Source organism: Bos mutus, chromosome 10 (genome assembly GCF_027580195.1).
Source record: "Bos mutus isolate GX-2022 chromosome 10, NWIPB_WYAK_1.1, whole genome shotgun sequence".
Taxonomy (NCBI): Eukaryota; Metazoa; Chordata; class Mammalia; order Artiodactyla; family Bovidae; genus Bos; species Bos mutus.
This window is the reverse complement of record NC_091626.1, coordinates 72,590,555-72,615,783: the sequence shown is the minus strand read 5'-3', so window position 1 is coordinate 72,615,783 and position 25,229 is coordinate 72,590,555. Positions and strand designations below refer to the sequence as shown.

General features: G+C 41.8%; 1 protein-coding gene across 2 annotated transcripts in view; it reads right to left on the bottom strand.

Annotated features, from left to right (window-relative positions):
- Positions 1 to 25,006, bottom strand: part of GPR176 (G protein-coupled receptor 176) — a 123,094-nt gene extending 98,088 nt beyond the window's left edge. The window contains exons 1-3 of one of the 2 annotated variants that reach the window (XM_070378247.1): positions 23,933 to 24,047; positions 22,143 to 22,177; positions 20,962 to 21,011 (exon numbers count right to left, since the gene is read on the bottom strand). Coding sequence is in view for 1 of the 2 variants with exons in the window: in XM_005888931.2 (XP_005888993.1) it covers positions 23,933 to 24,104 (172 nt within the window). In the remaining variant the exon portion in view is untranslated. Of the gene's footprint in view, positions 1 to 20,961; positions 21,012 to 22,142; positions 22,178 to 23,932 lie in introns of both variants that reach the window. The other variant, XM_005888931.2, reaches the window with a different exon arrangement.
- Positions 25,007 to 25,229: the final 223 nt, after the last annotated feature.

Below are 25,229 nucleotides of genomic sequence, written 5' to 3'. Positions count from 1 at the left end.
TGGTCTAGTGGTTTTCCCTACTTTCTTCAATTTAAGTCTGAATTTGGCAATAAGGAGTTCATGATCTGAGCCACAGTCAGCTCCCGGTCTTGTTTTTACTGACTGTATAGAGCTTCTCCATCTTTGGCTGCAAAGAATATAATCAATCTGGCTTCCCTGGTGGCTCATAGGATAAAGCATCTGCCTGCAATGCAGGAGACCCGGATTCGATCCCTGGGTTGGGAAGATCCCCTGGAGAAGGAAATGGCAACCCACTCCAGTATTCTTGCCTGGAGAACCCCATGGACAGAGGAGCTTGGCAGGCTACAGTCCACGGGGTCACAAAGAGTCGGACACAACTAAGCGACTTCACTTTTCTTTCTATCTGGTGATGTCCATGTGTAGAGTCATCTCTTGTGTTGTTGGAAGACTGTGTTTGCTATGACCAGTGCATTCTCTTGGCAAAACTCTATTCGCCTTTGCCAACTGCTTCATTCTGTATTCCAAGGCCAAATTTGCCTGCCCCATCACTTCGTGGCAAATAGATGGGGAAACAATGGAAACAGTGACAGACTTTATTTTGGGGGCTCCAAAATCACTGCAGATGGTGACTGCAGCCATGATATTAAAAGACGCTTGCTCCTTGGAAGAAAAGCTATGACCAACCTAGTGAAAGTGAAAGCACTTGGTCGTGTCGGACTCTTAGTGACCCCATAGACTGTATCCCACCAGGCTCCTCCATCCATGGGATTTTTCAGGCAAGAGTACTGGAGTGGGTTGCCATTCCCTTCTCCAGGGGATCTTCCCAACCCAGGGATCAAACCCAGGTCTCCTACATTGCAGACAGACACTTTACCATCTGAGCCACCAGGAGAGCATATTAAAAACCTGAGACATTACCGACAAAGGTCCGTCTAGTGAATGCTATGGTTTTTCCAGTAGTCATGTATGGATGGGAGAGTTGGACCACAAAGAAAGATGAGTGCCAGAGAATTGATGCTTTTGAACTGTGGTATTGGACAAGACTCTTGAGAATCCCATGGACTGCAAGGAGATCAAACCAGTCAATCCTAAAGGAAATCAATCCTCGATATTCATTGGAAGGACTGATGCTGAAGCTGAAGCTCCAATACTTTGGCCACCTGATGCAAAAAACTGACTCATTTGAAAAGACCCTGATGCTGGGAAAGATTGAAGGCAGGAGGAGAAGGGAACTACAGAAGATGAGATGGTTGGATGGCATCACTGACTCAGTGCACATGAGTTTGAGCAAGTTCAGGAGTTGATGATGGGCAGGGAAGCCTAGCATGCTGCAGTCCATGGGGTCACAAAGAGTCAGACACAACTGAACTGACTGACTGACCAAGGCATCAAGACACATTAAAGTATATCAAAGTAAGGAAGTCAGATCAAGAAACACATTTTTCAAAGTCATGTCCAAATGGTCTTAACACTTGATTCCTCACCCACCTGGAAGAATGGATGGAGAGCTATGCCCACGAGTGAGTCCCACCCACCCAGTTGAAAAGGGAGGGGCTGCCCATCTCTCCCCTCAAGCCTAGAAAGAAGCTTCAACAAGCCCATGCAGACAGCTTGGTGTGTGAAACGTTACAACTGAAGTTCACAGTGAATAGTGACTGGTTCCCATCTAAGAAACCTACAGGGCAAGAGATGGGTTGACAGGCTGCTTAAAGAAGAGAATAAAGTGGGCAGGCTGCACCCCCAGAATTTTGGGGGCCAAGGATTCATGTGTGTTCCCTTGGATCAGATGTGGGCTATGGTTTAAAAGCAATTGCATGGGGTCAGGTCATGACTTCTCCAAGAGGGTCACCTGCAGGGATAACCAGTCCTCAGCAGAAAGAAGCTGGAGACCCAGTAGCATTCACAGAAGCTGAGGACACAGTGGGCTACCAAACGAGAATATGAGAAGACATCACCACCATCAAGGGATAGGTGATAGTCCAGAAAGCATGACGCCAATTACAACAGGATGAGTCTTTCTGGTCTTTTCTGTCCCTCCCACATTTCCCCCCTCCACCTCTATAATATCAGGCACAACTTCAGCTTCAGTCCAAAAAGTCAAGAAAGGTTGGCCAGAGCTCAAGATAGGGAAGGAAGCCAACCAGACACCTTTACCCAACTTCAAGCTTCTCCCAGGAAACAGACCTGGACTGGGGGTTGTGGGGAAGGGAGAAGTTTTCATTTTCAATTAAGTTTGGTGTTTTGCCTCTTTCATCAGACTTGCACACACTATGTACTAAATTGGGAGTGTTTTAAGACTTAAGAATAACCAGAAAAGTTGCAGAGTTGCTCATCCTTTCATTTAAGAAGTCATACAAATGGAATTGAAATTAAAAGTAACAAAACACTGAAACACACAATTAGGATGAATCTTCAGGGAATTATATTGAGTGAAGAAACCAATCCCAAAAGGTTCCACACAATGTTATCCTATTTCTATAATCATCTTGAAATGACAAAATTATAGGAACTGAGGTCAAATTAGTGGTTGCAGAGTAAGAAAGGATAGGAGCAAGAGGAAAGTGGATGTGGTTACAAAGGGGCAACAAGAGGCTTAAAACAACAGAAATTTATTGTCTCACAGTATGGAAGCTAGAAGTCTGATATCAAGGTGTTGGCAGGGCCATGTTCCCTCTGAAACCTGTAGGGGAATCCTTCCTTGTCTATTCCTAGCTTCTGGTGGCTTGCCAGAAATCTTTGGTGTTCCTTGGCTTACAGTTGCATAACTCAATCTCTGTCTTTACTTCTTTCTGTTTCCCTGGGTTCTGTCTTTACTTAGACTTCTTATAAGGACATGTCCTTATGAGGATGTGTACTTTAATGTTGGATTAAAGGCCCACCCTACTCCAGTATGACCTCACTGAAAGTAATTACATCTACAATAACCTTACTGCCACATAAGGCCACATCCTGAGGTACTAGGAGTCAGGACTTCTACATATCTTTGGGGGGAGTAGGGATACACAACCTATAATACTTGGCTAGGGTAAAAATATTGTTGTTGTTGTTTTTCATATCTTATTCATATCCCCATTCCCACCACAGAGCTTCCCAGATAAGACAGGTAGAAGGATGAACAGATAGTGGTTCCCTAACAAGTGACAGAAACTTCAGGGCACCACTCTGATCTCACATAGCTAGGAGCCACCTGTCTCAGTATAGACAGTCAAATGCCACCTGTAGCTCCATGATGACAACACTGCCTCTTAGCCACTCTCCCACAGGGAGCATCCTGTCCCTAGGCTGTTTCAGCAATCACTTTTATTTTGTCTAGGATCCAAAAGCCTGTAAAAGCTATAGTGACATCCTCATACACATTATGCTGCCAGGTTCAAAATGCTGCCTGTCTTATTTCTCAGGCTCCCTCTAAATTAAATCAGGCTATAACTTCTCTCCTTGTGGATCTCCTATCAAGGGACCTGTTGTCCCTCATGATATCTGGCTTTTATGAGCACCACTCCAGGCTACTGTATGACTGTATCTGAGTCTTGGCTGTGGGCAAAATTCACGGTCACAATGCTCCTACTGCTGCTGTTAAGTCGCTTCAGTCATGTCCAACTCTGTGCGACCCCACAGACGGCAGCCCACCAGGCTCCCCTGTCCCTGGGATTCTCCAGAAAAGAATACTGGAGTGGGTTGCCATTTCCTTCTCCAATGCATGAAGGTGAAAAGTGAAAGTGAAGTCACTCAGTCCCGTCTGACTTTGAGCGACTCCATGTACTGCAGCCTACCGGGCTCCTCCGTCCATGGGATTTTCCAGGCAAGAGTACTGGAGTGGGGTGCCATCGCCTTCTCCGAGAACGCTCCTAAGCCTCATGCAAATCAGAATAGTGGCTATTTAATTAATTGTTCTGTTTAGTTTCCCCCAAGCATCTCATTCAATAAATACATACTGAGCATCAACTATATACCAGACACTGTTCCAGATGCTGGGGACACAGTGGTACATTAAACAAACTTTCTGTCCGTGTGGTTCTGCATCCCAGTGGAGAGAGACAGAATGCTAAACAAACAAGACCATTTCGGGGATTGTAACTGCTATAGAGGAAATAAACAGGATGATGTGATAGAAGTGGAGAGGGGACATTTGAGCTGCAATTTAAAGGAGGAACACAAGTCAGCCACAGGATGTGTCTAGGGAAGAACATTCCAAAGCAAAGGAACAGCAAGGACAATGGCCTTTACAAGCATTAAACTTGACATGTTAAACTGAAAGGTGGTTCAGAAACTTACGTGGGACATCTCTGCTTTGCTCCTTTTGACTTTCTGCCACTTGCTGCATACCTTCTGCCTCTGTATGGCCTTTTTAAAATTTTTTATTTTATATTGAAGCAAAACAATCATGTGTTAGTTTCAGCAAAGTGATTCAGTTATACATATACATGTATATATTCTTTTTCAAATTCTTTTCCCATTTAGCTTATTAGAGAATATTGAGTGGAGTTCCTTGTAATATACAGTAGGTCCTTGTTAGTTATGTATTTTAAATATAGTAGTGTGTATATGTCAATCTCAAATTCCCAGTGTATATCTCCCACATCCTTCCCCTTCAACTATGAAAAGATACTCAACATCACTATTAGAAAAATGCAAACCAAAACTACAAAGTGATATCGCCTCACATATGTCAGAATGGCCATCATCAAAAAATCTGCAAACAATAAGTGCTGGAAAGAGTATGGACAAAAGAAAACCCTCCTACACTGTTGACAGGAATGTAAATTGGTACAGCTACTACAGAGAACAGGATGGAGTTCCTTAAAAAACTAAAAATAGAGCTACTATATGATCCTGTGATCCCAGTCCTGGGCATATATCTGGAGAAAAACATAGTTTGAAAGGATGCATGCACCCCAACGTTCACTGCAGCTCTATTTACAGCAGCTAAGACATAGAAGCAACCTAAATGTCCATCGACAGGTGAATGGATACAGAAGATGTGGTACATATAAGCAAAGGAGTATTCAGTTCAGTTCAGTCGCTCAGTCATGTCCAACTCTTTGCAGCCCCATGAACTGCAGCACGCCAGGCCTCCCTGTCCATCACCAACTCCCGGAGTTCACCCAAACCCATGTCCATTGAGTCAGTGATACCATCCAACCATCTCATCCTCTGTCTTCCCCTTCTCCTCCTGCCCTCAATCTTTCCCAGCATCAGAGTCTTTTCAAATGACTCAGCTCTTCCCATCAGGTGACCAAACTATTGGAGTTTCAGCTTCAACATCAGTCCTTCCAATAAACACCCAGGACTGATCTCCTTTAGGACAGACTGGTTGGATCTCCTTGCAGTCCAAGGGACTCTCAAGGGTCTTCTCCAACACCCAGTTCAAAAGCATCAATTCTTCAGCGCTCAGCTTTCTTCACAGTCCAACTCTCATATCCATACATGACCACTAGAAAAACCAAAGCCTTGACTAGATGGACCTTTGTTGGCAAAGTAATGTCTCTGCTTTTTAAAATGCTGTCTAAGTTGGTCATAACTTTCCTTTCAAGGAGTAAGCATCTTTTAATTTCATGGCTGCAATCACCATCTGCAGTGATTTTGGAGCCCCCCCAAAATAAAGTCTGATACTGTTTCCACTGTTTCCCCATCTGTTTCCCATGAAGTGATGGGACCAGATACCATGATCTTAGCTTTCTGAATGTTAAGCTTTAAGCCAACTTTTTCACTCTCCTCTTTCACTTTCATCAAGAGGCTCTTTAGTTCTTCTTCACTTTCTGCCATAAGGTGGTGTCATCTGCATATCTGAGGTTATTGATATTTCTCCCAGCAATCTTGATTCCAGCTTGTGCTTCATCCAGCCCAGCGTTTCTCATGGTGTATTCTGCATATAAGTTAAATAAACAGGGTGACAATATACAACCTTGACGTACTCCTTTTCCTATTTGGAACCAGTCTGTTGTTTCATATCCAGTTCTAACTGTTGCTTCCTGACCTGCATACAGGTATCTCAACAGGCAGGTCAGGTGTTCTGGTATTCCCATCTCTTTCAGAATTTTCCACAGTTTATTGTGATCCACACAGTCAAAGGCTTTGGCATAGTCAATAAAGCAGAAATGGATGTTTTTCTGGAACTCTCTTGCTTTTTTGATGATCCAGGGGATGTTGGCAATTTGATCTCTGGTTCCTCTGCCTTTTCTAAAACCAGCTTGAACATCTGGAAGTTCACAGTTCACGTATTGCTAAAGCCTGGCTTGGAGAATTTTAAGCATTACTTTACTAGCGTGTGAGATGAGTGCAATTGTGCAGTAGTTTGAGCATTCTTTGGCATTGCCTTTCCTTGGGATTGGAATGAAAACTGCTATTTTCCAGTCCTGTGGCCACTACTGAGTTTTCCAAATTTGCTGGCATATTGAGTGCAGCACTTTCAGAGCATCATCTTTTAGGATTTGAAACAGCTCAACTGGAATTCCATCACCTCCACTAGCTTTGTTCGTAGTGATGCTTCCTAAGGCCCATTTGACTTCACATTCCAGGATGTCTGGCTCTAGGTGAGTGTGAGTGATCACACCATCATGATTATCTGGGTCATGAAGATCTTTTTTGTACAGTTCTGTGTATTCTTGCCACCTCTTCTTAATATCTTCTGCTTCTGTTAGGTCCCTACCATTTCTGTCCTTTATTGAGCCCATCTTTGCATGAAATATTCCCTTGGTATCTCTAATTTTCTTGAAGAGATCTCTAGTCTTCCCCATTCTATTGTTTTCCTCTATTTCTTTGCATTGATTGCTGAGGAAGGCTTTCTTATCTCTCCTTGCTATTCTTTGGAACTCTGCATTCAAATGGGTACATCTTTCCTTTTCTCTTTTGCTTTTCGCTTCTGTTCTTTTCACAGCTATTTGTAAGGCCTCCTCAGACAGCCATTTTGCTTTTTTGGATTTCTTTTACTCAACCATTAAAAAGAATGAAATAATGCCATTTGTGGAAACATGGGTGGACCTGGCAATTATCATACTAAGTGAAGTAAGTCAGACAGAGAAAGGCAAATATATGATATAGTTTATATACAGTCTTAAAAATGATACAAATGAGTTTATTCACAAAACAGAAACAGACTCACAGACTCAGAAAATGAACTTATGTATTATCTGTTTAGCTTGACAATGCCCACATGGATCTGGCCCAGGTTCTTCCCTGCACTTGAATGCCTGGACTTTGTGCTGACAAACCTCCCACTGTCCCACCCATGTCCTGGGCTTGGATCAATGGAGGACATTCATTTCACCCCTTACAGAAGTGATCTGCTGCAACAGTCATGAGAGCAGGACACTGGCCATGTGAAATTTAAAGCAGAAAACATGGAGCAGCTCATTTCCCCAACCATATACCTGTCAAGTGTCCAGGACCCCAACTACACGCCACAGCTAACTGTGGTGAGGGTGTTGTTTCCTGGGACTCAGCCATAGCCTTGCCCTCTGACCTCCCCAGAAGCTCTGTAAACACTCAGGAAGCAGAAGCCAGTTTATGACCCAGAACCTGGTGAGCTCATCATCTCCTGGGAGGCTCCATCTACCAATGGTAATTTTTCCTTCTTCTAACACAGATTTTTTTTTTCCTAGCTTCTAAATTTTTATATTAGGAATTAAATTTTTATGTTAACTAACTACTAACAGTTATTTATGTATAAGCAACTTGATTTTTAAAGCAATGTTTAACTGAGAGAGAAAAAGCAACAGAAGCTCTGTGCTGATTCAGAACCAATGTCACTGTATTTCCTGGTCCAATAGAATCTCCTCTGGGCTTCTGCCCCTGTACACGCACAGGCAGCTTTCAGCCTCTTTTACATTCCTGGGCTTATTTTCCACTCCTGACCTCTGGCACTGCTAGACTTAGAGTCACTCTCAATGTACGTGAGCATCTCTCCAGCTGCCAGCCTGTCTCTGGCTCTTATGCAACTCAGGGCTCTGGGTCTCAGCTGCTCTTCTTTCCTGGACTTCAGACATTCATGGCGTTAGGCCCTACCTGGTTGTGAGAACATGCTCACACGCATGTCACTCCCCTCCGAACTTGTTTACACAAATGCAGGATATGAATGGTGATGGCAATACTACATGAATCAAGCAGGATGTTTCTGTCGTGCATGACAAGAAGCCAACTCACAGACGTTGATGCAAAATGGGAGATGCTGGGTGTTTTGGGTTCATGTAGTTGGAGAACACAATTTCTGAACCTCCAGAGACTCACACAGTATCACCAGGATAGCTTTTATGTCACCCTCCTCCTTCCTTTCACCCTTACCTCTACCCTCATTCTCTACAGATAAGTTTGCTTTATCTCTGCTCAGCAGTCCCTTTGGAAAAGAGGGGTTCTCTACACCAATGACATTGACCAAGCTTAGATCCCATGACCCATTCCTGGACTAATCACTGAAGACAGGGAAATAGGATCCCGGGACCAGCAAGGCCTGGGTCATGTGCCCTTCACTGTCTCCCAGATTGCATGGAGTCAAGCAGAGTACTGTTAGGGGCTATCATATAAGGAACCGCACAAAGTAGAAAGTGGTAGATACTACAGTTTGGTTCACTAAATATTCATTTCATAATCTTCCAACCATCTGCTACCCTCTGCAACAAAGGCTGGAAAGCTAAAAATACTTTTTCAGACAGGCTTGCAGTTAGAGCACAGGCTTATATCCAAGTTCTGGCCAGCAGATGTTCCCAAGAAAAGCAGACATGATTAAAGTGAGGTGGTGGCTGGTGCAGTCATCAGATTTTCTCATAAGTACAGGAGAATGACAGATGCCTTTGGTCCTTCACGGCCAGCTATGTCGTAGGGTTCTAGAGTCTAATCTCTACATCACTAATGGTATACAACAACAGCTTCATTTCTGCTAGAATTAGTGGTATGCTTTGCATATTTCCTGATAAGGTCCCAGCCCTGTAGCATTCAGGCTTGGTTCCCTGAATCCCATAAATTTTGTAAGCAGCTTAATATCCTGAAGGAAATTTCTTTCCTCATCATCAATAATAGGCTAGTTTCATGTAGAAGAAAAACTAACACCTTGCACTGTTGCATTATGCAAGAATGTGCATATTATATCACCTGGTCAGGAGTAAACAAACATACGTCTGCTCTCTGAGTCCCACCACTCCCCCAAAATAAAGACAATAAAAAGATCCAGGATCACACTGTCTAGCTCTGGTCCCCAAAATAACTGAAACTGTGAATCTTTCCTGTAAATTACCAACTCAGCAACAATAACTTTATTGTTTTGCAATTTTATTGACTTTTACAGTCACCTCTTTTACTTTCACCCTCACCTCTACCCTCATTCTCTACGGATCAGCTTCCTCTATCTCTGCTCAGCAGTCCCTTTGGAAAAGAGGGGTTCTCTACACCAGTGGCATTGACCAAGCTTAGATCCCATGACCCATTCTTTGACTAATCACTGAAGACAGGGAAATAGGATCCCAGGAAGATATGACACACATATGACATATCTGAAGATATGACATAATCTTTGAGGTTACAACACTCACGTGAGTTAACTGTGAGCAGAGTAACTGTAAACATGGTAATCTTGTGGTGGTTGTTTAGTCGCTAAGTCGTGTCTGACTGACTCTCCTGCGACCCCATGGACTGTACCTCACCAGGCTCCTCTCTCCATGGGATTTCCCAGGCAAGAATACTGGAGTGGGTTGCCATTTCCTTCTCCGGGGGATCTCCCCACCCAGGGAGAACCTGCATCTCCTGCATTGGCAGGTAGATTCTTTACCACTGAGTCGCCAGGGAAGCCCAATCTTGTGGTTGCTTTTTTAAAAATAACTGTTTGCTGTGTATTTCATTTGGGAAGCCAGTCCTTCAAAAACCTGAACTCCCTTGCAATCCACCTTTGTAAACAAAATGTTTTTCTTTCTAGAATACCTTTATGGCTGTGTCTTCTTTTGACAATAAACTCTGTTATTTGCAGTTAAGAGCCCCTCATAAATACTAGAAGGAAAGTTCACCAGTGGGTGCGCATGCATTGTTAAGGGAGAGCAGTACTGTTAGAGGGAGAGGATGAGTTGAGAAAGTGAAAACAGAAAATTGTCCCTACACTGTTTCATAATTCATATTATGATTGGAATAATGTGGTATTGTTGTAAACTACAAAATCCAGTGTACATATAAGGCTAAAGCAGTATTCTTGATTGGCAGTTACGATTTGGCAGGTAAGTCAAGGGCACCTATATTGTATGGGTAGCATCCATCTCCCATTAGCTAAACCCTGCTTGTCTTTTGAAGACCCTTTAAGAATTTTCTAAACTGCCCATGTATATTGTCTTCCTAGATAATGTGACCATCCTATGGCAATTAACATTGCACACGGAGTCATCTATCCATGTAATAGCTATCGACTAAGCGTCAACTGACAAAAACATGATCACAGGCCAGCATCAAGCAGTACCACCAGGACATAGAGAGGAAGATTATTCTGGACACCTGATTCAATGTAGCCGTCAGCGCTAAAAAGATGGGGAAGCAGGGGTAGTGGGCTAAGAAGAGGCACAAGGGGAGATTCATGTTATCTGTGACATTTTAATCAACAAAAAACAAGTATGACAAAATGTTACCATTTATTATTTCTGAATAGTGGGCTTATAATTTGTTAATATTTTTCTGTATTTTTAAAACTTCTCAAAGGAGAAAAAAGTGAGGCAGCCAGAAAGAGAAAGTGTATATACGTTTCATGCTTTGCCTCTATCTCTGTAATTTTGCTCCTCAAGAGAAACTTTCATCAGAAAAAATATTAATTAAAAAAAAAACTGAATTCTACAATTGAAGTTAAACCATTGTTAGAAATTTATTTTAAGTGGGAAGGTGCCTAGACATCAGTGGTTAAGATTAAACTGAAAGTTTTTCAGAGTGTCTCAGATTTGGTGAAGCAAATATACAGTGCAGGCCAAAAAAAAAGTTTCCCAACATTCTTCAGAATCAAGTGTGGCCACCAACTGAAATATTGCTTAAGACCATTTGAAGGCATTTCCCTGGGAATTGCTTATAAATGCAAAAGCAAAAGAAAACAACAAAATTCCTGAGTGTTTTTGTTTCTAGAAGCCTCCTGAAAGAAATCCTTTGTGTTGTGTGTGTGTGTGTGTGTGTGTGTGTGTGTGTGCGTGTGTGTGAGTGTGTGTACATACTGTGGGGAAGGAGATGTTAATTGACAGGGTTCAGGGCTACACTTTTGGCTTACTGAATCTTGGTCATGCCTTACAGTGTGTTAAAGGAAGCTTTATTTACACTTATTTTCCTTTTGTCAGTAATGCTTTATAATACCCTAGCTTTGTGGTAGAATTTGAGGAGAATTAAACGTGTTAACACAAATCAAGACCACATAATTAATTCCTGTAATATATTAATTGACCTAAGTCTAGGAAAAGGAGTTGGCTAGGAGATAGTCAGTTATACAATACGTATAGCACTGGTGGTGGTGGTTTAGTCACTAAGCCGTGTCCAACTTTTGTGACCCCATGGACTATAACCCACCAGGCTCCTCTGTCCAAGGGGTTTTCCAGGCAAGAATACTGGAATGAGTTGCCATTTCCTTCTCCAGAGGATCTTCCTGACCCAGGGATTGAACCCTGGTCTCCTGCACTGCAAGCAGTTTCTTTACCAACTGAGCAACCAGAGAAGCTATACTAGGTATAGCACTAGTTACAGTATAATAGCTAAAGTTGGGTTTAAAGCTATTTTGGCTAAAAATCCCAAGTGTGCCCCCAACCTCCATCCTATCAACCCCCAAAGTTGTAGGTTCTGCATCTGACCTAGGAGCTACATTCTCAGATACCCAGGAACTATGGGATTAGAAGGAAAAAGAAATTTTTATGTTTTATGAGTGTAAAGTAACTAGCATACAACTTTTACTCATTCATCTATTCAATAAAAACTTACTTGAAGTCCCAATGGCTCAGTGGCAAATAATCTGCTTGCAATGCAAGAGACACAAGTTCCATCCCCAGGTCTAGAAGATCCCCTGTAGAAGGAAATGGTAATCCACTCCAGTACTCTTGCCTGGGAAATCCCATGGACAGAGGAACCTGGTGACTACAGTCCATGGGGTCACAGAGGAGTCAGACATGACTTAGCAACTAAACACACAACATATATACTCTTAATGTTCTTTAGACTAGATTCCTAAACCTTCTTAAGCTCTATTTCCTCATCCACTTTTTTATTTTCCCTATTCTGAGCTAATGCCATTTTATGGTAGCATGGGAAATAGATGGGGAAACAGTGGAAACAGTGTCAGACTTTATTTTTCTGGGCTCCAAAATCACTGCAGATGGTGACTGCAGCCAGGAAATTAAAAGACACTTACTCCTTGGAAGGAAAGTTATGACCAACCTAGATAGCATATTCAAAAGCAGAGACATTATTTTGCCAACAAAGGTCCGTCTAATCAAGGCTATGGTTTTTCCTGTGGTCATGTATGGATGTGAGAGTTGGACTATGAAGAAGGCTGAGCACTAAAGAATTGATGCTTTTGAACTGTGGTGTTGGAGAAGACTCTTGAGAGTCCCTTGGACTGCAAGGAGATTCAACCAGTCCATTCTGAAGGAGATCAGCCCTGGGATTTCTTTGGAAGGAATGATACTAAAGCTGAAACTCCACTACTTTGGCCACCTCATGCAAAGAGTTGACTCATTGGAAAAGACTCTGATGCTGGGAGGGATTGGGGGCAGGAGGAGAAGAGGACGACAGAAGATGATATGGCTGGATGGCATCGCTGACTCGACGGACGTGAGTCTGAGTGAACTCCGGGAGTTGGTGATGGACAGGGAGGCCTGGCATGCTGCAATTCATGGGGTCGCAAAGAGTCGGACACGACTGAGCGACCGATCTGATCTGATCTCCTAAAATCAAATCTAGCAATCATTCCACCTTCTATTTTAATATGTTTTGCTTATTCTCCAACTAAGACACTTTCTTCTTGGAAGAAAAGCTATGACAAACGTATACAGCATATTAAAAAGCAGAGACATTACTTTGCCAACAAAGATCTCTACGGATTTTTCAGCAGTCATGTATGGATGTGAGAGGTAGACCATAAAGAACACTGAGTGCTGAAGAATTGATGCTTTTGAACTATGGTGTTAGAGAAGACTCTTGAGAGTCCCTTGGACTGCAAGATCAAACCAGTCAATCCTAAAGGAAATCAATCCTGAACATTCATTGCAGGGACTGATGCTGAGGCTGAAGCTCCAATATTTTGGCCACCTAATCCGAAGAGCTGACTCATTGGAAAAGACCCTGAGACTGCGAAAGATTGGAGGGAGGAAGAAAAGGGGACAACAGAGGATGAGATGGTTGGATAGCATCACTGACTCAATGGATATGAGTTTGAGCAAGCTCTGGAGATGGTGAAGGACAGGGAAGCCTGGCGTGCTGCAGTCCATGGGTTCACAAAGAGTCAGACATGACTTGAGTTACTGAACAATACAACAATTCTCCAACTTCCAATTCTGGCTCCATGACAGAACTTAGAACACTGCTACAAACACCTAGAAGTATTGGATAAAACAAAAGAGATCTTTAAATTCATTGCAAACCTTATAAGAAATAAAGGGGAAATCTCCAGTTGCCTAAAAGAAAGACAGAAGAGCTTGCACTGAGGGGCGATTTTCAGATCAGGAAATAGGCTCTAACAGTTAACTTTGGGTTTCTACAGCTACACACAAACTGAATGAGGCTGGACACTCCTTGAAGCAGGTAGTTGGAATGAAATCCTTGCATGAAGCCAGAATCCTTCAAGAGTGGCCACCTCAGTGAAAGAGAGGGTGAAAAACTGCATCCTCTACCTCAAAGAGATGACAAAGAAATGAACCTTTTCCTGCAGTTGAGGTCTTGGGCTAGTGATGGCCCTATGATATCTGGCAGAAACAAATGTGAAACTGAAGGTCACTTGTACAGCCAAGACCTCACAGAATCCTTCAGAAAAAGGAGATGGACTCACAATTAAAAACTTACAAGCATTCAAGGAAATGATCCACCACAAGAAAGAATCAGCAGACACAATAAGACATCCCAAGATAACAATCTGAAACAATACGTCTGAAATTATACAAGAGGGAAGTAAAACCATGAAAAAGAGAGCAAGACACTAGTATAAACTGATACCCTCCTGCCCCTTTACATGCCAGGTGTGTGCTTATACCCTCAACTTTTCTAAATGCCCTACATGCAGTCACAGTCTTGCCTATATGATGATGTCCCTAGAAGTTCCAAAAAGATCCACTCCATCCATTTCTTCTCAACACATGTCAATACATGAAATGCTCAATGTAGTCACACTTTTTGCTTAAGATAGTGATTTTTTTTAATAGTACTCTTAAGGTCAATATATTAATGCAATAATATCTGTAAACATCGATGTCTGAAGTGGTTTATTTATTTAGCACACCACCATGAGGGAATGGAATTCAGTTCCCTTTAAGTTTGAAAGAGGGAAGACAAGTAAGCAATTCAGACCAAGGTCACTGGGCATCCAAAAGGACAAGAAGAAAACAAGAGGTGTCTGAAAGAGATGGAGTGAATATGAGAACAGAAAAACTCTGAAAACAGGTGTTGATTTTTCAAAGACAGTTTTCTTACTCTTCAGTTTTGCCTAGGGTAAATCCTTACTTTTTAGGTTTCACCTAGAGTTACTCATGCCTTTCAGCCTAGTCAAAAACTCCTCTCAGATTTTATACTTTATTGCTAACAAAGATTTTCCATCCAGCCAATCTGGAAGTTCCTTGACAATAAAACGGTTTTCACAACAGCTTCCAGTCACAACCAATCTAAATGACTTATTCAGAATAATGACATGTAGAGAAACTCTTGAGCAAACTCGATGGAAGAGATAATTTCAGAGACTTGGACACCCCAGAGAAAAACAAAGCCATATCTGTTTGTTCTCATTTTGAGACAAATTTCCTCCCTTTCTACAAAATTCCAATAAAGTAAAAGGATATTTCTTGCAGAACCATGACTATTTGGAGTTGAGACTCTGGGATCAAAAATAATAATAATTAAAGGTGAAATTTTCAGACAATAAATTAGTTAGTTGCTTTGTCTACCAGCATTAAAACGTTCTGTGCTGGGCTGTGCTAAGTCACTTAAGTCATGTCCCACTCTGTGCAACCCTATGAACTGTGGCCCGCCAGTCTTCTCTGTCCATGGGATTTTTCCAGGCAAGAATACTGGTGTGGGTTGTCATGCCCTTCTCCAGGGGATCTTCCAAACCCAGGGATCAAACCCTCTTATGTCTCCTGCATTGACAGGCAGGTTCTTTTACAACTAGCACCACCTAAGAAGCCCTACTATACCTTAACTCTCAACATATGCAGGCATACCCCCAAAATACTGTGGGTTCAGTTCTAGACCAATGCAAACAAGGGAATACTGCAGTAAAGCGAGTCACATGAATTTTTAGTTTCCTAGTGGATATGAAAGTTATGTTTATACTATATTGTAAGTCTATTAAATGTGCAATAGCATGTCTAAAAGCACAATGTACATACCTCAATTAAAAAATACTTTATTGCCATATTTCAAACTTTTTAATCTATATAATTTACTCCAAACTTTTTTTTAATGTCTACAAACTTCATAGGTCACACTACTTTAATACTACTACTTATACCTATTGTTATTTATAAAATAAAGTGTCTACAAGAGAAAACCTATTTAATAATGTTCAAATACACCAAAAAAAAAAACTTTATTGCTAAAAAATGCTAACCATCATCTGAATCTTCAACAAGCCATAATATTTTTGCCGATGAGGGATCTTGCCTCCATGTAGATGGCTGCCGACTGATCAGGGTGGTGGCTGCTGAAGGTTGAGGTGGCTTTGGCAATTTCTAAAAATAAGACAATGAAGTTTGCCTCATTGATTGACTTTTCATTTCACAAATGACTTCTCTGTAGCATGCAATACTGTTTGATAGGATTTTACCCACAGTAGAACTTCTTTCGAAGTTGTAGTCAATCCTCTCAAACCCTGCCACTGCTTTATCAACTATATTTATGTCATATTCTAAATCCTTTACTATCATTTCAGCAGTCTTCACAGCATCTTTAACAGGAATAGATTTCATCTCAAGAAAACTACTTTCCCTGCTCATTCATAAGATGTAAGTTCTCATCTGTTCAAGTTTTATCATAAGATAGCCGCAATTTAGTCACATCTTCAGGCTCCATTTCTAATTCTTAGCTCTCTAGCTGTTTCTACCACATCTGCAATTACTTCCTCCACTGAAGTCTTGAACCCTTCAAAGTCATCCATGAGGCTTGCAATCAACTCCTTCTAAACCTCTGTTGTTGATATTTTGACCTCTTCTCATGAATCACAAGTGTTCTTAATGGCGTCTAGAATGGTGTATCCTTTCCAGAAGGTTTTCAATTTATTTCACCCAGATCTATCAAAGGAATCATTATCCTGGCAGCTATAGCCTTACAAAATATATTTCTTAAAGAATAAGACCTGAAAGTCTAAAGTACATCTTGATATACGGGCTGCAGAATGGGTATTGTGTTAGCAAGCATGAAACCAACATGAATCTCATTGCACATCTTCATCAGAGCTCTTGGGTGACTAGGTGCCCAAGAGCTCATTGTTAATGACCAGTAATATTTTAAAAGGAATCTTTTCCTCTGAGCAGTAGGTCTCAACAGTAAGCTTAAAGTATTCAGTAAACCATGTAAATAGATGTGCAGTGATTTCGGCTTTGGGTTCCATTTACAGAGCACAGGCAGAGTACATCTGGAATAATTCTTAAGGGCTCTAGGATTTTCAGAATGGTGAGTATCAGCTTCAACTTCAAGTCACCAGCTACATTAAACCCTAATAAGTGTCAGCCTATTTGAAGCTTGAAGCCCAGCTCTGACTTCTCCTTTCTAGTTATGAAAGTCCTAGATGGCATCTTCTTCCAATACAAAGTTGTTTTGTCTACACTGAAAGTCTATAGGTTAGTGGCCACTTTTATTCATTATCTTAGCCAGATCTTCTGGATAACTTACTGCAGTTTCTATATTAGCACTTGTTGGTACACCTTGCACTTTTAATGTTATGAAGATGGCTTCTTTCCTTAAACCTTATCAATCAACCTCTGCTAACTTCAAACTTTTCTTCTGAAGCTACCTTACCTCTCTCAGCCTTTACAAAATTGAATAAAGTTAGGGCTTTGCTCTGGATTAGGCTTTGGCTTAAGAGAATGTAGTGGCTGGTTTGATCTTCTACCCAAACCACTAAACTTTCTCCATATCAGCAATAAGGCTGTTTTACTTTCTATTTATGTATTCACTGGAGTAGCATTTTTAATTTCCTTGAAAAATTTTTCTTGCATTTACAACTTGGCTAACTGTTTAGCACAAGAAGCCTTACTTTCACCCTATTTTAGTTTTCAGCATGCCTTTCTCACTAACCTTAATCATTCTAGCTTTTGATGTAAAGTGAGATACATGCAATTCTTCCTTTCACTTGAACACTTAGAGGCCAGTGCAGGATTATTAACTGGCTTAATTTCAATACTGTTGTGTCTCAGAGAATACAGAGATGCAAGGAGAAGGAAACAGATAGGAATGGCTGTGCAGTACAGTGCATAGCTAGGGCTCAGGATATTTGGAGGAAATGAGAAGCAACTACTACGGATATGTGATTTCTTTGGGGGGCAGGTATTAAAAAGTTTCCTGAAATTAAATAGTGGTGATGGCTGCATAATTCCATGAATATACTAAAAACCATTGAACCGTATACTATAATTGGGTGAAATGTGTAATACATAAATTTTAATTTTAATAGTTTTTTTTTATATTTTCACAGTAGAATTTCCAGAAGAATTGGTAAATTCAAGGCCTAGAAAGGAAAAACAAAGGATTATCAAAAGCATTTCATTCAGATGGAAGTCAGACTGCTTTCCTGCATATTACAGATAACATTATAAAAGAATGGGGTGGTGAAATGCATATAGCACATGGAAATCAAAGGCAACATGAGGCAGCTTGAGTCAGTATATTAGGAGTTCATCTACCCAGACTGATAACTATTGACCTCACCACTTTAAACTCCTTAGGTCAATTCAGGACACCATATTCTTGAAGTAGTCTACTAGGCTTCTAGACATACCAAAAACAGAAAAAAACAGGTATAATAAGGCTGATGATATCACATTATTACTGGCTATAATTATGGTAAAGATATTTATCATGATATATATATTTATATCATGCAAAGAACATTTTATGCAAAGATGAGCAGAATAAAGGACAGAAACAGTATAGACCTAACAGAAGCAGAAGATATTAAGAAGAGGTGGCAAGAATAGGCAGAACTATACAGAAAAGATCTTAATGAGTCAGATAACCACGACGGTGTGGTCACTTACCTAGAGTAAGACATCTTGGAGTGCGAAGTCAAATGGGCCTTAGGGAGCATCACTACAAACAAAGCTAGTAGAAGTGATGGAATTCCAGCTGAGCTATTTCAAATACTAAAAAATGATGCTGTCAAAGTGCTGCACTCAATATGCTATCAAATCTGGAAATCTCAGCAGTAGCCACAGGACTGGAAAAGGTCAGTTTTCATTCCAATCCCAAAGAAAGGCAATGGCAAAGAATGTTCAAACTACCACGCAATTGGCACTCATTTCACGCACTAGCAAAGTAATGCTCAAAATTCTCCAAACAAGGCTTCAACAGTATGTGAATCAAGAACTTCCAGATGTTCAAGATGGATTCAGAAAAAGCAGAACCAGAGATCAAACTGCTAACATCCACTGGATCATAGAAAAAGCAAGAGAGTTTCAGAAAAACATCTACTTCTGCTTTATTGACTATGCCAAAGACTTTGACAGCGTGGATCACAACAAACTGCGGAAAATTCTTCAAGAGATGGGAATTCCAGACCACTTTACCTGCCTCCTGAGAAATCTGTATGCAGGTCAAGAAGCAACAGTTAGAACCAGACATAAAATAATGGACTGGTTCCAAATCGCGAGAGGAGTACATCAAGGATGTATACTGTCACCCTGCTTATTTAACTTACATGCTGTACATGTAAGTATATCATGAGAAATGCTGGGCTGGATGAAGCTCAGAATGGAATCAAGACTGCTGGGAGAAATATCAATAACCTCAGATATACAGATGATACCACCTTAAAAGCAGAAAATGAAGAGTAACTAAAGAGCCTCTTGATGAAAGTGAAAGAGGAGAGTGGAAAAGTTGGCTTAAAACTCAATATTCAAGTAACTATAAATCATGGCACCCAATCCCATCACTCCATGGAAAATAGATGGGGAAACAATGAAAACACTGACAAACTTTATTTTTCTGGGCTCCGAAACCACTTCAGACAGTGACTACAGCCATGAAATTAAAAAATGTTTGCTCTTTGGAAAAAAAGATATGACCAACCTAGACAGCATATTTAAAAGCAGAGACATTACTTTGCCAACAAAGGTCCATCTAGTCAAAGCTATGGCTTTTTCAGCAGTCATGTATGGATGTGAGAGTTGGACCATAAAGAAAGCTAAGTGCTTAAGGACTGATGCTTTTGAACTGTGGGGTTGGAGAAGACTTTTGAGAGTCCCTTGGACTGCAAGGAAATCAAACCAGTCAATCCTAAAGGAAATCAGTCCTGAATATTCATTGGAAGGACTGATGCTGAAGCTGAAGCTCCAATACTTTGGCCACCTGATGCAAAAAACTGACTCATTAGAAAATACCCTGATGCTGGCAAAGATTGAAGGCAGGAAGAGAAGGGGATGACAGAAAACAAGATGATTGGATGGCACACCAACTCAATGGAAATGAGTTTGAGCAAGCTCTGGAGATGGTGAAGGACAGGGAAGTTTGGCATGCTGCAGTTCATGGAGTTGCCAAGAGTTGGACACTACTGAGCAACTGAACAACAACAACAATATATTTATTATATTATAGTATCATATATATTATCATATTTACTATCATATATAGTGTGTGTGTGTGTGTGTGTGTGTGTGTGTGTGTGTGTGTATGCATGCTCAGTTGTGTCTGACTCTTGGTGGCCTCATGGACTGTGGATTGCCAGGCTTCTCCATCCAGGGAACTTTCCAGGCAAGGATACTGAAGTAGGTTGCCATTTCCTACTCCAAGAGATCTTCCTGACCTAGGGATTAAACCCATGTCTCTTGCATCTCCTGCACTGGCAAGCGAATTCTTTACCACTGAGTCACCAGGGAAGCCACATATATATATACATATATATGTATGTATGTATGTATACAGACTTAATATTACATTGTTATTGGCTATAATTATGGCCAACATACTATATTGTATATAATTATGAAAAATCATCCTTGTATGAATGAACACATCCTTGCCTTATGAACACAAACCAGCAGTAACATTGTTTCTCTCAAAAATTTAACTAAGGAGCTCCAAGAACTATCCAGCTATTAACTGGTTAATTTCAACTAGTATCAAAAGCACAAATATATTTCTCTGTCAAATAAGTGCCATGAACACTGCTGGTACTCCATATAATTTTGCTGAATGATTACAGACAATCATGAATAAAAATAGTGTTCTCCATATCATTGGTCAAATCAATTCAACATATAATTTCCCTCCCTCTTTCCTTTGAAATTATTACTTCCATGACCATCTCAAGAAATCACACAACAGACAACTTGAACCTTTATTTGAGGTCATCAACTTCACATAGGTATAGTCTGTTTACAGTAGACTATTGCTAAAGAAAAGGGAGATAGGTTAAAATTAAGAACAGCACATATGGTGGTTTGGCAAGAGGACGGCAGGCTGATTTTTCTATTTTAAAATAAATTTCAGGGTAGGATACACACTTGTTGGCTATTGTCTACAGTGCTAATTTTCTTTAAATAAGAGCAAATTCATTTATAAAAATCTAAATGCCTCCAATGATGATAATAACAGGTAAGAGGCAATCTGTCCAGAAGCAGCTGAGAGGCAATACACTAGGTCACAGCCACTGACCTTTTTCAAGTCAAAGCACCAGAATGGGTCCAGCTCTCCAGGTCCTTGGACTGTGAATCCAAAGAGAATAAGGGAAAAGAAAAAGATCAACTCTGAGGAGTTAGATCCAAGACATTTATTGGAAATGATGGTTCCAATTCTTTTTTTGTCTTTGATTTCACATTGCTCACTACTAATGCTATATATTTATCAAAGGGCAAACTAAACTATTTGATTCTCTTTCAACATCTACAGTATATCTGAAGACATCCCAAGATGTTGCACAAAAAGGCTGAGAGACACTCACATAAACCTTCAAAAGGCATTATTTGAATAATATTATATACAATTCTCGAGTTCATTTTCAACACAGCAAATAATGTTCTCTAGAGTTGAAATATTATAGCTATTCCTTGACGTTATTTTTTCTCATACAAGGCACTAAAACAGTTTTCAAAAGAAGCTGTAAGATGTCAACAGTACAAAGAAATTTTCACATATAGCAGGTTTCTGGAAATCCCAACAAAAAAATCTATGTTGACAATATGGGAAGTATATTTGAATTTACTTAAAGGGAAAAATTCATTCTCCCATGTTTAGAGGCAAGGGAAACAAGCAGATTAAATCAGTGTCATATGCTATTCCAAATACTGTTCACTCTTCTGTTTACTTTTTATCCTAGATTCTTCTGGGATAATTTTTCTCTGTTTTGGGGCTTCATGAAACTAGGCTTCCCAAGTTTACTTGCCATGCAACTGACTACACGTGGCTCTGGAACTTAAGCTCTGAGAGCCTCAACTGGCATTTACCAGGATTTAATGACATAGACATGTCTGTATGGGTCAAATCCTCAGAGAACAATGAACCAATAATACCAGTAACAAGTGCACAGGGCAATGCTACGTAGCTAAGCTTTTATGAAAACCAGAAATGCCTTTCACGTTTGCACAAGTTCTCTGACTTTCAATTTCTACAAATTTAACCATATTTATACTTCTTATAAAAAATAAAAAGGAGCAAATGGAATTCTCTCTCAGAAGGGCTTAAGTCATGTGTAAGGGAGAATCCTGACTAGGTCAAGTCAAGTATAAACCAAAGATCAGGAGCAAAATCAGTCTTCTCTTTGAAGATATCCATAAAAGCAGTTTTTGCATGTCAATTAAAGTGCTATGTGGAAAAAGTTCAATTAAGGGCATATTTACCTAGGAATTCTTGAATCCAATGCAAGTTACCAGAACTGAAAGTACATGGGAAGCAAAGCATTAGTTAACTGTGCATTGTTGGTTCTGTCCTTTATATACATGCTGTTTTCTATTTCAACAGTACTAAAGTTTTTAGATTCAACCTCTGAGAAAATTTCTCTAGGCACCATCTTTCTTCAGGGTTAAAGCTACCAATGAAAAAAACAAAACATTCTCTATATATATTCTCTGCATATATATATATATGCAGAATAAATGCAGAAATAAAAATGCAGCCACTTCTACTGCCTCCCCAATAATAATCTACTCTTTAAGTAAATGTGGCAATACTAGAATTTAACTCTCAAAAATCTGTAGTGCATTGTGCCTGATACCCAGTTGGCGTTCAGTGTTTACTGTTTGTTAAGTGAATATTGAAAATATTTGGGACACAAGCTTTTGCTTTGTTATTGTGCATATGTATTCCACTCATAAAAACACACAACATACACACATAAATCTATATATAGCCCATTAGTGTCACCTCCTGAAAACGTCCTCATGACAAAAAGTGAAAGATAAATGGGACAGGATGATGACAATTACAGAAGTTACATAAGGAAATTAAAAACAATTCTTTCATAGTCTGTTTTTTTATTTACTACGGTGTGTTATTCTTTCTTTTTCTTTTAAATTGGGGTATAGTTGATGTTTCATGGTCTTTTTGATGTCAATGATCTTGGTTTCCATGGAAATTCACAGGTGTCTACAAAAAAGTAATCCATTCCTACTTTGAAACTTTAAGACTGCTCTTGGCCATAATATCACACATAATTACAATCTTTTCACAACCTTTAAATGCCATTATCAGAGAATTTATATTTGAAAGGAAGCCACATATTTACAAGTAATATGCAACATGAACAACAAAATGGAAGAAAAGCTTTGACAAACGTAGACAGCATATTAAAAAGCAGAGACAAAAATGAATATTCATTTATCATTTATCATTGAAAGAGTAGCTACCATAAGTTCAGGTAATTCTCACATTAGTGCACTAATATTTTTACTAACCACTCATTTCATTTCGTTGGTCTTTTCCTCCCCCAACAAGTATTCCTAAATTTGTTGTGTGTAGTGTTTTGTGTTTTTTCTCCTGCCTTTATCCTGTACTTTAAAAAAAAAAAAAACCTAGGGAGAAAAGTATATTGGGATTTTTTTCGTTTCGGGGTTTAAAAATATCTGAAGGCAACACAGAGCTTAACTCCACAAGGTTGTTTACCAGGAGGTTGGTGTTCCGAAGAAGTAAGCCATTTTTTTTTAAAGCGTGCAAAATAAGGTTCGGGGGGGACAAAAATGTATACAAAGAATAGATAGGAGCGCAAAACACATCAGTCATCAGCAACAAAACTGAAGCTTTGTGGCTCTGTATTTGTAAACAAGAGGTCGGGGCCAGCGCCCCGCCATGGTACCCAGGATGTTAAGTATGATGGGCACAACCCCGTGCCCATCCCAAAGCGGTCCTCAAAAAGCCGCCTGGAGAGGTTGACCTCGGCCGGGACCAGGCAACTGGTCCTCCACTCTGGACCAAACCCTACCGGAACTCTTGTTTCCAGCTTGGGCGCTGCAGTCGACCATCCCTGCTTAACTTCCCTTCAGTTACCCTGGCATTCTTAAACTGCCTTCAACTATTTGCACTTTTTCCAGGCATCCCGAAACCCAAGGAGGCTCCAGCGACCCCCCGATCCCGGCTCTCCCAGCCTGAGCTCTCGGGGAAGCCCACCCGGGAGGCGCCCCGGCGGGCGGCTTACCGAGCAGCGAGCCTATGAAGATGACGACTTGCACGGTGGTGGTGAACTGGCGGTACAGCTGCGCCTCGCCCAACTCCCCGAGCGCGCTGCGGTTGGCGCCCGCCACCTCGGCGCTGGACGCGTTGCGTGGCTCGCTGGCATTTCTGGAAATCCAGCTACCGTTATGGCCCATGGCGAGGCTGGGGCTCCCGCTCAGTCGTCGCCCGCCCGTGCGCTCGCCTGGGACCCCGGCGCCACCTTCTCCAGCCCCGGGCGTGGAGGAACGCTCGGGTGCCTGGTGGAGTCCTGGAGAACCCCGGGCAGCCGCGGGTCCCCTCAGGTCTCCACATCGCCAGCCCCGACTCCTGGGAGGCGGGGAGCTGAGAGGGCGAGGCTTCGCCCCATGCCCGCTCCCTCCCGGGTCCCCGTCAGCAGCCACATGAAGGCGGCACGGTCAGAGCCCGCCAAGCGTCGTCCGTCCCTCCTGGGTGGTCAGCTCCGCCAAGACCACTTAGCAGAGAGGGAAACACAGGTTTCTGATAGTCAAGGAGGGCGCTCTTTGCTCCCGCCGCCCTCTTCAACCTCAGCTCCTACCACCGAAGGTCCTCTCGAGTCTCAGACTGACATACTCAGGCCCTCTCCTCAGAGGGAAGAAAACATTTGGCTGAAGCCCTTTTTCAGTTCTGCTGGCTTCGAGGCTAGATGGCCATGGGAAACCCGGAAAATGGCCAAGTCAAACGCTTGGAGTCCCGAGAGGACCCTGGAGCCCCTCACAGCGCTCATGGTCAGGGTGAAAAGCTCTGAACCTCTCCAACAGCCTCGCCCTCAACGCCCGGCCCAGTTGTCCCTCAGAATGCCCGCGAGGTCTCCTGCCCAGCCCCTCGCTGAGTGCTCAGACCTCCTGCCTCAGAGCGAGCTGCAGGGATCTTGTTCTGCAGCCCTTTTGCTTCTGCACGGCCCAGTGCCCCGTTTCCTGGACCCGCTCCGGCTCTCAGCTGCAGCGAGAGAGACTCCAGACTTTGCGGGGACACGAGAAGACACCCCTAGAAGTGCAGAGCCACCGTTTGCGAAGGCACCGGACTCCTGCCGTGCGCCTGGGGCAATGGGGAGCGCGCCGCTCGCGAGCGCGGTCACGTGACGCGCGCGGCCCCGCCCTCACGCTCAGCCTAGGAGAGGGGAAGGACGGCGCCATCTTGCCCCCCCTCCCACCAACCATCCTGATAGCCTAGGCGGGGAATGGCAGGCACTGAGGAGCCGGGTCTGGCTTCGGTGGACAAGCCCGGTTCTCCTCCGGGGCTTCGCATGTTTTAATGCTGTC